Source organism: Chaetodon trifascialis, chromosome 18, assembly GCF_039877785.1.
Source record: "Chaetodon trifascialis isolate fChaTrf1 chromosome 18, fChaTrf1.hap1, whole genome shotgun sequence".
NCBI classification, from domain to species: Eukaryota; Metazoa; Chordata; class Actinopteri; order Chaetodontiformes; family Chaetodontidae; genus Chaetodon; species Chaetodon trifascialis.
The window spans coordinates 15,813,625-15,828,679 of NC_092073.1; the positions used below are offsets into that span (position 1 = coordinate 15,813,625).

The window sequence follows — 15,055 nt, forward strand, 5'->3', positions numbered from 1 at the left end:
ATGTCAGCTGGGGCTCAGCTCCTGCGACATGCTGGGAGTCATTTCAAGAATACAGTTTTGGTCGTTGTTTGCTTTGAAATGGCGCTTCACTTTTGTGTTCCATGAAAAAGAAACTGAGTCATAATTTCATAGAGCTTAGTCAGTGTTTTCCTTTGACTGGAAATAAGCCACGCCACGCAGCATTACAGCACCACCCACGTCACTATTAGTGCTTGATGTTATGTGTGCAGTGATGATAATACTTCTCACTGTACTCCAGTGAACTCATAGAGATGAACCCAGGGATTCTCTGAAAGTCTGTTTCCGTACGTGAGGATGTTTGGGTGATGTGGCAGATCAGACGCTCGCTTCAGAACAACATCACAAGATAATATGTTGTTGCCATCCTTTTAGAACCACATATCTCCAAAACATCAGCCCTGTTTACAGCTTTGTTCCAATGCATTTCTCAGATAAGCCAAAAGGACTTTCCTTTAGTTCTCTCAGCCTAGAAAAAAAAAAAACTTGTCCCTTATACTACACTTCAACTAACCCTCTAAGAATATATACGAATTAATGATATAATGACATACACTATCATTGTTTATGTTTAGAGTACTAGTTTATAGGTTTAGTTCAGTTTTTCTATTGATTTTAGACACATATGTTTTTATGGTCCATCTATTTATGCAGTACATAACAGTATATTATCTACACAGTAAAGGCAATGCAGTTAACTTAGCTAAAGAAGTATTTCTCAGTCTGTAAAAGAACACTTGTGGTGTACAATATAGACATTTTTAGTTTTAGTTTCTACGTCTGTTATTTATTCAGCAGCTTCTCTCTCAGTGCCATAATGTTGTTTGTTCAGTAATTATTTAATGTTTTATACTTATCTAGCGCTCTGTCATAATGATGTGATCTTATATTGGATATGATGTACTGTTATGTTGTTTCATTTTTTAAACTCATCGCTGTTTATATTGTCAGTTTCATTTTTTTTCCGAACCTAAAGCCTCATTGAAACTCACACTCATGATATCACTCATTGTTCCTCTCTCATTTTCCAAACCCCATCCGTCTGTGTATTTATTCATCTGTCTGGTTGTTAGATTGCGCTCTGCTGATTGATTCCACGACATATTATCATTATTACTCTAATCTCTTCAGATGAGCGTGTGCATTATTCTCCTGCAGGTAGTACGGGCGCAGTCACACAGGAGGACGGGCAGGAAGCGGCGTGGGCAGCCTCCCTGTGTCACCGCCTGCGTCAGACCAGACGCCAGGGGGGAGTTTTCCACTGACGAAAAAGGCTGCGCTTCTCGGCAGTCTGCTACAGACAAGGGAAGCGCTTCAGCTGGTACGGAGCCCTGTGCGCCGGACAGACGCAGACAATAGCACCGAGGAGCTGTCTATATGCGGGGATAAGCGCTCTATTTATTTCTGCCGTTTGGATTACTTCCACTCACACCCCATCGGCTGTTTTACCCAACGCTATTTGGCCACTAATGGTGATCGGATACCCGAATTGGTGGTGAGTAGAGACGGAGCGGAGAGTTCGCTGCTGGGGTTATTGAACACCGTATTTTCTGTGTTTCAGCTCAGCGGAGGAGGGAAGCCAAATAGTTTGAATGTTCTTTTCTCTTGTGTCATTTAAACGCGCCGCCTGTGTGGCCGTGCGAGGGCGAAAAAGCCGCTGTTACAGGTGAATCTTTACGCAGTGTTGGCTGGGTTTCTTTTTTAAAAAAAGAAAAAACACACTTTGCGTTTCAGTCGTTTAACTTGACGCTTTATTGTAAAAGCTGACATCATTTGAGGCTGACTGGAGTGAGTTTTCACTAATGGCCGGTTTACACACAGCTGATCACGATCTGATAGTGGCAAAGAAATGAAATGATTTATTGATTTAGGCGAGATTCCAACAATCCGCTTCATTCACTTATTGATTCATACATCGATCATTGATTATCCGGGTTTTGTGGAAACTTCCCAGCTTGCACCGGGAGTGTTGCAGCTTACTTTAGATGAGTGTGTTTTCGGCTGTGGATTCATTTGTGTGAACTGTTGATGAGGTCGGCTTTGTGTATTCAGCCCGTGTGGAGTTGTTCTTGTTCACCTCAGCGGTGCTGGTGCGCCTCTTGTAACTCGAGCGACTCCTGAAGGCACTACATGAGCTCACACACGCACACACGGACACGCACAGCTGACAGGGCTGCTGTCATTAGAATTAGCATTAATCATGAGGAATGATCGGGTCAACGGGGAGGGAGCGCACCGCCCCGGCTCCGCGACGCACACGTTTCGGCCACATTTAATGATTGATTTTTGATTGATGATTCATTTTCCACCTCGTGCATGTAAGACGGAGAAAGCGTGGGTAAAGAATTCTGGGCGCCTTCATTGTTTGGACATTTTTTCCATAACAGCACATGGATATTTCCTTTTCATAACCAGTCATTGAGGCGCATAAATGTTTGTGTTCGTCTCTGGAAAAGCGTGCGTGTGAGGCTGCTGTTTGTTTATTTACGTGATCGTCCCACCAGGAGCTGTTATTAATACATTTTATGTGAAATGACACTAAAGTCTGAGGCTCTTATTTTCTAGAGCCAGGCTTTATCTGTTTTTGATAGAGCGGCTGAATGAATATAATCGTCTCTAGCGCGACCTCACCCGGATCATTTTTGGAATCATGTTTTCTGGAATTAGGCTACAGGGAGCTGAATGATCCTTTGTTTACAGAGAGGGAATATAGCACTTGATGCTGTGCATTTCATGTGGTCTTCATTTCCTAGCAATGTGCAATGATGTTGAATGAACCTTTACCCCCACTTACATATTATTATTATTTTCCATTTTAGCTCAGGATGGATCTGTAAATAACAACAACTAACCAGATTGTTGCCCTTTCTTTTAAAACTAACTCAGACGATAGAACGGCAACATTTGGAGGAATTCCACGAATGATAAATACCATTCATACCTCCTGACTCCCTCACCTCCATCATATGATCCTGCACTGAGCTAACCTTGTGGTGCCTGCAGCTGTCAGACACAGCATAGATAAACTGGATGGCCACTTCCTGTGCACTGCAGGGTATGTTTCACAAGCTCAGGAAGCTCACACACACTTTTAGTATCTGTCTCCCCAGCTGGCAGAGGCAGCAGCAGCAGTGCTGGGTTCAGACAAGGTTGTCTGTGCCTGCTTCATTTTGGTCACGCAGGATGGCCCCCACGCTTTTGTGCCTGGAGACGAGAGAGAGGGTGAGGGGAGGGTGTGTGTGTGTGTGTGTGTGTGTGTGTGTGTGTGTGTGTGTGTGTGTGTGTGTGTGTGTGTGTGTGTGTGTGTGTGTGTGTGTGTGTGTGTGTGCGCGTGCGTGCGCAGGGAGTCTGCTGAGGTCTCCCACACAGTAGTGGAGAGCTCCCATCTGCTTTGTCCTCTCCCAGCATTCCATACTGCAAGTGTCCCAGACTGGAGCACGACCCCTGAACCCACAACCACCTCCTCCCTTCCTCCATACTCACGCACACACACACACACCCTAAAGCTGCATGTTTGCTGCTAGCAGACTGTTCTGCAAAGGAATGCTTTACATGAGTTTCTCTTCTCTGCTTTTTATACACATATGATCAGTTTCTGATAAACGCAGGGAAAAAACAAATCACAGCTGCATATTTTTTTAATCTGTCAGCTTTCTGTCCGCACATAATAAGACTTTCCAGAGAATAAACATACTTTAAATCAGCTTTTCAACCCTCTTTTTGGTTTATAATTTGAGTAAACTAGCCCAAGGACATCACCTGGCCATTCAAGTTCGGTCTGCATAATAGATTAGTGACAGCTGAGGGCATGTGAGGTCCACGTGCAAGCTAATACCCTGTCAGGTGTGGCTAGGAAAGGTAGCTCGCTAGGCTGCCTTTTGGGAGTAGGACTTTCCAGTGGTTAGAAGTAGAAAACACATCTGGATTAGATAGAGCCTGTGTTCTTCTCCCACTATTATAGCAAGAGTGGCGCTGCCAGAATGGAATTCCTGTGGCTTGGAGACATGACATTATTTATTTGTTTTGTACAATCCTCCCTCCTTCTTCCCACTACCTCTCCTTTTTGGAATCAGTGTGTGCACGGGTCGAGGCAGAGGAACAGAATGTTTCTGTGGCACAGTCACAGCGAGCTTTGGGCTTCAGTGAGAACAACAGGCTCATAGAGGAGAAAACGGGAGCTCTCCCTGCATTGTTCCAGCAGGTGGAGCGCTTCTGAGCAACAGCTGAGTCGAAGAAATGAGCCAGTGTTTCCCCAGCTGTGCAGGAGCTGGAATCCAGCCCCGCCGTCACCTTGATGGCTCTGATCAATTACCTCCGTCTTCTCTGTGACAGAGCTGGAAGTGAGAGGTGCAATACCTTGAAGCCTGGAGGGGGACGGCCTGCACAGACACGCTTCCACACACACAGGAAGACTCCCAGGCTCATCATTATCACATTTTATGAGCACTCAACTCACTCAGTCAGTCATTCAGACGCTGCGCAGAGTTGTCAGCGTGCCATGTAAATGTTCTCGGCTGGCTAAGTTTAGTGCGAGTTGTCGTTCCCACCCACGCTGTTATCAGCTGCAAAGGGGCTGAGCAGGCAGTGCAAGGGGGCAAAGTCAACTGTGACTTGTCCTGTTGGGCTGCAGGGCAAATGGGGGCAGTTGAAACAGGCTGCTGGCTGATGTCTCTACGTATGCAGGGATGCACATAGTAATTATTTCCTTAAGCGTTTAAGATTTTCCTGGATGTGTAAATTCCCCTCTGTCCCTGCTTTTTATGCTTTTGATTATAACTCTTATAGAATAACTCTTCTCTGCCTCACTGGGAAAACTACATACAAAGGTAGGGATTGTTCTACCTTAAAATCCTCTTTTTTAACTGTTATCCTAAGTGAAAAGGTAGCGCAGTTTTATTAGCTTATAGCTGTTGAATGTTCTTAGTGAGTGATTGATTAAACCTAAACTTTTTAACATTTTGAACATCCTCCCCCGTTTGAATAATTTAGGAATCCTTAATAAGAACTTGAGTAGCTGTCTGCAGATAAAATAGAAATGAATTGGGATTCTGAAGTCATATTAACAGCCTGTAGCCGCATGTATCAAGATAATCTTATTCGACTGACATAGTTATGCATCTGACTTGAGCTGTGTAGCGCTTCTGGTGACAAATCTCCTCGCCTGAGATTTATCTTCCCAACTCTGTGACAACTGGCTGGGGAGCACCTCAGCGGATGCGTCCTTTATCTGCCTGCCTGTGTGCGGTTGATGGAATGACAGTGATGCATAATTTAGCGCGCACAGAAAACATGCTGTGCTCCCTCTCTGGCTCGGCTGTCCGATCACATCCATTCTCCATTTAGAGCAGACGTTCACAGGCACTGCTTTCTTGAGGAGCCAGCTCTGAATTCTCCTCTTTTATCTTTGTTCTTTTTTCCCCCTTCCTCCACCCTTTTGCAAATGAGTCATTGCACGATTGTTGTCTTTTTACCCCCAGTCCCTTGCTCCATCCGCTCTCCCTGCTCTCTTGGCCTTGTTCTGTGGATGCAGCGGCTGAGCAGGCTGAGAAGCCCCAGATTGACTACAAGCCGTCCCCTTGCCAGGATTAACCTCTCGCCATTGTTTCTGCCCGTTGAACAGGATTAACAAATCAATGTGTCAGGTAGACTGCAGTCAGGAGACAATGACCCAGTTCTGACACCACTGCCTCCCCACCTCTCTCCCTCTCCTCCCCCTTCTGCCTCACTGCAGCTTTTAATTAAAAAGACTTTGCTTAGCTGGCGCTATGCACTCCCTTGAGGATGCCTCACAGCTTTGTTTTCATTTTTTTCAGGGAAAAAGAGGCGGTGGGAGTGATGGCAAAAATGCAAGGTGAACCCATGTGTGCTCGGCTTTTCTCGCACTGAGATTTGTTTGCTGTGGTGTGGCGTTAAGAGCACACTTGTTGTCTGATCAGTGACTACATAAGTAACAGATGCTGCACCCAGGTGTTTCTAAATTGTTTCAAGGCAAATCCCACAATGTGATAATATCAGTAACCGTGGAGGCATTTGGAGATTATTTGCTGCTCGAGTAAGTTGATGGATGAGAAATAAGCGGCTGCTGGTAATGCAAAACACGCTTAAGCAACGAGGTGGTCGCAGTGAAGGAAGCCTTTTTGTTTGTTGCAGAGATGGTATGAGCCAGCTTGACCTATTGCAAGGTGATTCATCCATCATATGTGCACTGGGGACAACAATATCTGACTGCAGCAATAACAATAACCCTGTGTACAGCTGCAAAGCTACCCCCACTGCCTGTACAGAGGTGTCAGCCTCTTGCCCTTGACTCTGACCTCTTTTATCCTTGTCAAAAGGGAGGACTGGTTTTGCATAATTGCTCCCCGTTGCGTGCTGAAAATGACCCCCTCCTTGCATACCTGGTCAGACTTTTTTTTTTTTTTTCTGTATCCCGAGTGCTGACACTTGCATATGTTATGCAACTGATAAGAAAAGCCAGACGTGCAGCAGGTCGCACATGGTGTTAAAGTTCCTCTAAAGCCATTGGAGGATCTCTGGGCATGACGTGCTCTGCCTTTGACACATTTAGCAGTCCTCTAAGGAGTAGCGGTGACAAATTAACTTGTTGGCAGGACAGCTTGGTGTCTGCGTGTCTGAGCCATATTCGGTTTAATAATTGACATGTTTGGGCCATAAATTTAGCTAATTTAAAGGTACCTACTCTGCAATTATCCAAAAAAAATTAACGAACCTAAAAGAAACAAAGTGAAAAAACAACCTCTGAGAGTTCCTTATAAACATTTTTGCAAAATTATAGGTATTACCAAGCAAATATTTGAGCAAACACAAGCTAAAAATAACCAAAGATTGAAGCGCATCCATAACATGCTCGAGCTGCAGCAGCTGTAAGTGATTTGGCTGCGATTCCGAGAACAGTAAACAGTTTGATGGCAAAATGATCTCTTTATGCGTAAAGTAAAAGCCTCCTTTCCCATTCCACATCATCGAAGGGAGTGTCTGCGCTGGAGTTGAGCCCAGTCATGTCTCCTTTCTCCCCTCACTTCCTTCCTCCCTCCACCCCTCCACCCCTCCACCCCTCCTTGTTAAAGTTAGCAGGAGCTCGGCCCACGGACTGTGATGATGACCTGTCTTGTCCAGCAGTCGTCATTGACTTGCTTCCCAGAAGTTATGAAGATTGTCTGTTGTTTGTCAGAGCCTTGTGACGCTTTTACATCCCATAACCATAAAACACATCAGCAGCGAACCTTCTGTCTCATCCAACATGATCATTTTTCATGTCATGTGGTTTCTTTTCTTTTTTCTTATTTTTTTCTTTCCTGGAACAAACTGAGGAGACAGGAGTTTGATTCGGTTGAGCTTTGAGAGCATTATTCATTGACTAAAATAACATTTAACAATACAAACAAAGCTTGTACGTGGAAGCGCTTTCACAGATATCAGGCAATCCTTTTGAAGATTAGAGTGTAACTGGCATTCCCTCTTCTCATGAAGTGATGATCATTTTTTTCTCCTGTCTGTCTGTCTGTCTGTCTGTCTGTCTGTCTGTCTGTCTGTCTGTCTGTCTGTCTGTCTGTCTGTCTGTCTGTCTGTCTGTCTGTCTGTCTGTCTCTCTCAAAGGATTGATTGTTTTTATCGCTGAACCAGCAGCCTCTCTCACGGGAGCCCTGAAAGAATACATGCAGGAGTTGCATAACAAAACATCTTGACTATGCGTAGCTGTGCATATTTACTATGAAGGCCATGTGAGCACATTAAACAGGACAAGTGGCAAATTGCCCTGGCTTTGGCCCGCATACTTGACAGTGAATGTTGCCTAAAGGGAATGATTGAAATTAAACATCTATGGCTAGATGATTTGGTCACCTCTGTGCTCAGCCCTTCTCTCTAATCAATGCATTTGCTGAGCTGATGGGATTTGGAAGAGGGTGAAGGGTCCAGTAATTGTTGACTTATGCGAATAGGCCTGATTGATTGCTTCCTGTGCCATGGCTTATTTCCACCCTCAGCTGAGTGCAGCACGAGACTGGGATGCATACAGTCTCACATGGCTGAGCACAGGACTTGCTTGTACCAGTAACACTGTGACAAGCCCGTGTGTGTGTGTGTGTGTGTGTGTGTGTATACAATAGCCTTCATGCAACATACAGGTCATGTTTATTCACTGTTTCATGGTTCTATTACCAGATACTTTACATTCATGAGACAAAACTTGAACCCTTAGTGATCAAAGCCCTTAAAATAAGCGTGAATAATTTGCTAATAACCCCTCCCTCTGCTCTCTCCTGCAGATTGTTCGCACTAACGCCATGAGTGGGCTTCTCAAGAGGAAGTTTGAGGAGGTGGATGAGGACCCGTGCTACTCCTCACCCTCCTCCCTCTCCTCTGCCTGCTCAGGCTGGGACTCGGAGGGGGAGAGCTGCTACTCGGACACCCTGGATTCCACTCCCAGCAACCCCAGCTCCCCAGCAACAAATTTCAACAGTGAGTGTCCTCTTCCAGCAACAATAAATCATAGAAAGAGCTGATGGTACATGCTTTTTAATGCGTTCTCTCGCCTTGTCTTTACTGCTCCGTGGAGGCTCTGATAACAAACCCATAAAAATGGGAGGGAGTTAAGGAATTTAGGCAGCTGGCAGCCCATGAAACACTTCACAGAAATTATTTCAGACTTCTGCAATGAATACCCCTTTTGATTTCATGCCCTGAAGCTGCAAAATGGCTAATCGCATTATGCAGTGGCTGCTCACCTTGGCTCTGTCTCCACCTTCTTCCCAGAGCCTTGCAGACAGAGCCTCACCTTTCCTTGAGAGGTCTGGGTTGAGCGGCTTCAGGGTGTTTCTGTCTGGACCTGGGTGCGTCTGCTGGCCTTTAGGGGACCGGTCGGCTTGGACAGGGATTGTGGGGGAGAAGGGCAAACAGTTGTGAGGTTTCCAGGATGATGGGGCATGTAGCCAGGAAGAGGAGCGTGGCAGGTTGCCAAGGCTGGAAACACACAGAGCCTTGTCTGAAGCCCGGGCGTGCACCCAGCACAGGTGCTGAAAGAGGCTGGGTGAAGGGATACAAAAAGGGGGGTTGGCCAATCAAGAAAAGAAGGCATGCAGACACATCTAGAAGAGCAGATTGTGCAGACCATTATAAATCCAGTGTTTGTGTTGGACAGAAAGTTGCCTGCCATTGTGAAGTGAAGGGGGAAAACAAGCCAGCAAAGCTATCCCATTTAGAGGCAGCAGAGAAGGTATCATTTGTCTCCTGTGGGTGTCATAAGCCTGACTGGATTTGATGGATGTGAAGCTGAAACTGGCAGTTTCTTTCATATGTATTACCCCTAGCGGCAGATTGCACGATATAGTAAGACTATTGTCTGTACCTGCATCGGGCTAAAAGGTTGCTTCTCTTCCACTGAGCTTCAGTTATCACACCAAGTGCACAGATTTTCCCTCCTGACTTCTGCTCGTGTTCAGGGTGCGTCCAAAAAAAAAAAAAGCTCCATGGCTGAGAAAATGGGAATCTACAAGGAATTCCCCACCTCACATGCTCAACACATGTGGAGAGTTAGCATCCTTTTCTGTTCACACACACACACACACACGCACACACACACACTCAAAGAAAACATTGGCTCTGGCGTCTTAAGCAGAGGAAAAAGTTGCTTGTCTTTAAGCGAGGCTCAGAAGTCGTGTTGAATATTCCTGGGCAGAGGAAGTGGAATTTATAATAAAGCTTGAATAATTGTTGGACTTGATCCCACATGTGGTTCCACTTTGATTCCCATATGGTTTTATTGTATTTGTCGGGGTAAAGAAAGATGGCCGGTTGCTGTGGGTCCTGAATGTTTTAAACAGAGATGGACCTTTGACTCCTGTCAGTTACTGGGCCATTTGAGGGGATTGTCAGCTTGCAGGAGACCATGGTGGGCAGTTTTTATTTCTGTCCTGAGAGCTACACTTCCACCCTCCACCTCTTCCGGAAGCCCAAAGCATTAACTCACCAGTTTGTGATCCTGGCAGTTCTGCTTCCTCCAATGTGTTGGCCACCACGGGGAAATTCCTGGGCTGGGTGGCTTTTTTGTCACATAGTGGGGCAAGAAACAAGGCTGAATGGGTTCTTGGCAGTTTAGGTTTCACTTTACAGGATGTAAGTGTGTTGGACTCTCGTTAGAAGTGTCTTTTAATTGGGTACATGATAAGGCTTGGTTGAGGACTAGGGCAATGAATCAGAGGGGTGTCCTTTTACAGTCTGTTCAGCAGACATCTGTAGACTTCAAGTGGTGGGGCATTATGCCATCTAGTGGCACATAAAAGCAACTGAGCAACTGTTCAAGAGATTGCTCCTGTTTAAAACACAAATCTTCTTTTCTTCATTCACAGCAACATCAATCCTAAAGAAATCCAAGAGAGCACGGCGGGGCAACGTGACGTTTGATCAGGTGACAGTGTTCTTCTTCCCGCGGTGCCAGGGTTTCACCAGTGTTCCCAGTCGAGGAGGATGCACTCTGGGCATGATGCAGCGCCACAGCGTGCTCCGCACTTACACGCTTGCTGAGTTTGCTGTGGAGCAGCGGCTCCTTCGTCGGGAAAAATTCCTCAACAGACTCAGGGAGGAGAAGCTGGAGGCTCTCAAACTGAAGGTGAGCAAACTTTCCTTTAAGTGTTTTGAATGATTTGTAAAAATCCAAAAGTTGTGAAGCACAAATTTAATGCACCAATTACACATTTGATGTCTTTTGTTCTCCAGCTGACTAAGAATGGAACCCAGGAGAGCGAGGAGGCTGAGCGGCTAACGGTGGATGACATCCCCGAGCAGGACATCGACATCAGCGGAGCCAACCTGGAGGAGGGCTCTTTCCTCCAGCCTTACCCGCCGAAACGTCGCTACGCACTGCTCAAAGCAGCCGGGGTGAAGAAGATTGACAAGGAGGAGAAGAGGCAGCTGCATGAGCTGAGGATCTCCAGGGAGAACTGTGGTTGTGACTGCCAGGGCTTCTGCGAGCCTGAGACATGTAGCTGCAGCCTGGCCGGCATCAAATGTCAGGTAAGAGCTGAAAAGACGTTCAACAGTAAAGGCAACTGGGACTCTTCTAATCTGCATTTCACGTGTAATTTAACAACTTCCCTCTGCTTCCCACAGATGGATCATTCCTCTTTCCCATGCGGCTGCACCAAGGACGGCTGTGGAAACACAGAGGGCCGCATTGAGTTCAACTCCACCAGGGTACAGACACATTACATCCACACTATCATGAAGCTGGAGCTGGAGAAGAGGCTGGAGGAGCAGTCCAGCACAGAGGAGGAGGAGGAGGAGAACACAACAGGGGCCACGTCCTTACCAGCGGTGCCCTCCTTCCCCTTTAGCTCAGAGCTGGCGACAGCTGGGGAGAACAGTTGCAGCAGCGATATGACGGACTCTGACTCTTCAGGTCAGAGTGAGGACTCTGAGACTGGCGAGAGCCGGTGTGAGCATCACACCCAGCTGGACGTCGATGAGAAAGGCCTGAGCCGCATTCTCAGTTTCAGCGATTCAGAAAATGGCTCGAGAAGTAGCCGGGACGGTGGGGACCGCAAAGACATGCACTGCCAAGATCAACGGCAAGAACAACAGCAGCCATCTACGGAGGCTTTTAGTAGCTTTAGCATGGTGGACTTTGCAGATGAGAATGATAATATAGACGCTGCACTGTTGGACTCTGCAGACGGTCACACAGACAATCGAGCAACAGCCATCTCAGAACTCTTGGATGAGAACGCCAACCAGGGAAATGCCCTATTCCATAGCAGTAGTGTGCCACGCACGCCCTCCCCCACCGTCGATCGCTCTGCAAGCTATAACATGGACCTGAGCCTCTCCTCGGAGTCAGACCTGGAGTTCTTTGACGGTTTCCCCTGTTTGGGGCCCAGCTCGCTCTACAACTCCCTCAAGGAGTACGAACACATGGACAACTTTTTTCAGTTTCAGTTGCCTAGTTACCCCAGCCTCCCTCCAGCGAGCGACCCGGGGACCTGCCTCCTGGAGTCACTGATTGGCCTTTCAGAATCCGTCCCAGAACCCCCTGCCACATTTACAGACAATCAGCTGTTGGAGGAAGCCATGAAATTGTCTGTGATGGAGTCTGTGAAAGTTTGACAAAAAAACGTGAAAATGTGTGGACAGTGCAAGAAAAAAGAGGGGTTTGGGAGGGGACTGAACATGCACATAAGAAGTCAGCGTGATTTGGGAGGAAGCTGTGATTTCCCTCTTGCCTAATAAATGTTCAGATTCCAGACTTGCCTTCAAAAAGTTAGCAAAGCAGTTTGGGATTATTGCTGTGTGAGATGGCAGCTAATGTTAAAAGTGAGATGATACAGAATAGAGGTGAATTTGACCAGGCCCATAGAAACCAATGATGACTCTCAATTCCTAAGGAAGCTCTTTTAACCAAACCAAGATCACCAACCATATGCTAAACAGGAATCAACCTTAACCGGGGCCAGGTTGGGAATCTCAACACAGCTGAATGTGCACCTCAGGGACTTTTTTCTAGCTTTCTAGCTTTTGGAGGCAATGTATGGTGACCATTGCTGTGATGGCCTTCATATGAAACCCGAGCTGAATCACAACATAGTCCTGTTCATGTCCTCCCTTTGGGCTTACACCCAGATCACTTGAGTGGGTAGGGTCCTCCCTGTGTTGAATCCTGAAGCTAGTGGACTCTTGCTCCTCAAGATCTCTCCCAAGAGTTATATGGTACAAAAGAAATCCCTCTAAAAGCTCCTCGATCAGCACTTTATCTGTGAAAATAGTTATGTATGAATAGGCATTGTTTTGGTTGTATGGGGTCGATTCAACAGTTCAACGCTAAATTATGGAGTATCTTATTTATGAGCCGGGTAACTAGAAATAATGCTCACACCATTAAAAGCTGTAGCTGTATTGTCTTTATTGCTTTTGTTTTAAATTATTTCCTTTATGATTTTATTTTATTTATTTCAGATAAAGCCTACTTTCACTCAAGAAGCACTGTGGTTTGATATTTTCACCTCAAAGTGCAATCTTCCTTCCTTTTTTCCATATCACATTAGGCGTCGCTATGGGAAATGGGACCACGAGTCCATCAGAAAGTATTTAATATCTATTCTCTTCTACATTTAACTTTTTTTTTTTTTGATAACTTATTATGTCATCATTTCATTAGTTATTTAATTTAAGACATTTTGGCAATAAAATGGGGTGTTGTGAAGTTTACTGGACGTGCCTGCTTATCAGGGGAGCCATGCCTGCCGACGGTGTGTGCGCAGTGCTTCCATTTAAGCTTTGGGACTGAAAACTGTGGAATCTCCCTAATCACTGAAACTAAATTATGGGTCTATTGTATCGCTGCCTATAATGTAACCATAGAAAATTACACTAATATTTTGTAACTAATTTATGTAGGTTGACAAAAGAATTCTAATCACTGACAAATTGAATATTTTATTAAGAAAGCAAAATGAGTAATTTTCAATCTGGGACAACCTTTGTAATATATGAATTATAGAGAAATGTATACTTATGAAGGTTATCGCTCTCTAGCATTCTGAAGTATTTTTCATAGGCAGTCTTATGGTTTGATATTTTAGCAAAATGCCACTAAAACTGAGAAATTGCAAAGATCAATTTGATTGTATTCTGAATTTTTTGGAAGTCTGTGACTTGGGTTACATTATGTTAGAAATGACACATGTAAAGGGTTTTTGTGGATAAAAACTGCATATATTATACAATTTTTATCGCACACACAAATCCTGAAATTTGAAGAGTTGCCTCATTAATTATAGAACAAGACCTTTCAAAGGTGATTCTGCTGTCGCCTGTGTGAACAGTTGAGGACACTAGAGAGTTGATGTACATATCTCACCCTTTCTACAGCTGTTTCAACAGCCTTTCTGGACCCTTTAGAAATTATGCATGCAGGTCCTGTTTGTTAAAACTTGTTCTGATTAATTGTATACTTTGAAAAGTGCTGAGTGCACATTGGAAATGTATTATTCGCTTTATGCCTTTTTGATTGCTTTGAAATCCATCCGATATATGTTCTTATGCCATGAAGAGGGCACTGATTTTTGCAAGCAAACATTTGTTTCTCTTGTATAAAACATCAATTCTCATGAAGAAATGGCAACAGTGAGTGTTTATCAATGTAATGTATTACAGTACAGCTTTTTAAATTTTATTTTCAAAGAAGGTGTCTTACTTTTTGCCTTTTGTGTTGTACATATTTCTGCTTGAATGGTCCTGCAGAGCAAACAAAGCTGCTTTATTTTTTACATATTCACACTTTAACCTGCTGTTCAAAAACAGTTTCTTTCATCTAAGCCATTTTGACAGCCTGTCCCTCCAAATAATAATAAAAAAACATTTTCTAAATGCTTGACTCCTGACTTTATGTTAAACCTTAGAGAATAAGTAAATAAGCCCACACACTTGCTTTCTTTAATTCATCTCATGCATATTTTATGTAGTCTTGGCTTCCTTAAGGCAATAGACAGTTCATTACTCACATTGGATGCACTGACATTCTTTTTGTTTTTTGTGCAAACCACTGGAATTCATCTGTGGTTTCTGGTCTCCATGGTTAAGAGAAAAACTCCTTATGTGATGTCATGCTGAAGTCTCCTGACTACCACCACAAACATACGACCAGAATTCCCTGACGGGCCAGCGGCTGCATATAGCTCACATTCGGCCACCATTAAGAAAATGTGGTTCTTGTTAAGTCTTTAGGTAGATGTGGTGCTGACATTAAAGGGGTTTACCTCCATGCCACATTGCCGCTTGAAGCCTTTTTAGCCTAAAAGAAGTCCAGTCCCTTTGGTCTCTGGTTTGAAACATCCATCAAAACATCCTGAGGAATTTTCCATCCCCTGGGGTTGCAGCCTGGGAGGTCAGAGAATTGGGACTGTCACCATTTTTGTTAGTATTCACCCATGACCCTTTAACTGTGGTCCTATTTTCAGTCTGATTGTAAGCATCAACAGAAAATACATCCATAAGCAATACATTTCTGAGACTGAGTTAGCGCAAG

At 44.8% G+C, this 15,055-nt stretch overlaps 1 protein-coding gene across 1 annotated transcript; it reads left to right on the plus strand.

Annotated features, from left to right (window-relative positions):
- The first annotated feature begins 1,319 nt into the window (after nt 1-1,319).
- Nucleotides 1,320-14,389, plus strand: csrnp1b (cysteine-serine-rich nuclear protein 1b). The gene is made up of 5 exons (XM_070986309.1): nt 1,320-1,513; nt 8,307-8,499; nt 10,386-10,645; nt 10,753-11,049; nt 11,146-14,389. The coding sequence occupies exons 2-5, from the start codon at nt 8,325-8,327 to the stop codon at nt 12,136-12,138; spliced, it is 1,725 nt and encodes a 574-aa protein (XP_070842410.1). The 5' UTR covers nt 1,320-1,513; nt 8,307-8,324; the 3' UTR covers nt 12,139-14,389.
- Nucleotides 14,390-15,055: the final 666 nt, after the last annotated feature.

Bases quoted from the DNA above. Each gene is read 5' to 3' on its own strand.
- csrnp1b (XM_070986309.1), top strand. From the start codon at position 8,325: ATGAGTGGGCTTCTCAAGAGGAAGTTTGAGGAGGTGGATGAGGACCCG. The intron at 8,500-10,385 runs GTGAGTGTCCTC...CTTCATTCACAG, and splicing joins CCCAGCAACAAATTTCAACA to CAACATCAATCCTAAAGAAA. The intron at 11,050-11,145 runs GTAAGAGCTGAA...TGCTTCCCACAG, and splicing joins TGGCCGGCATCAAATGTCAG to ATGGATCATTCCTCTTTCCC.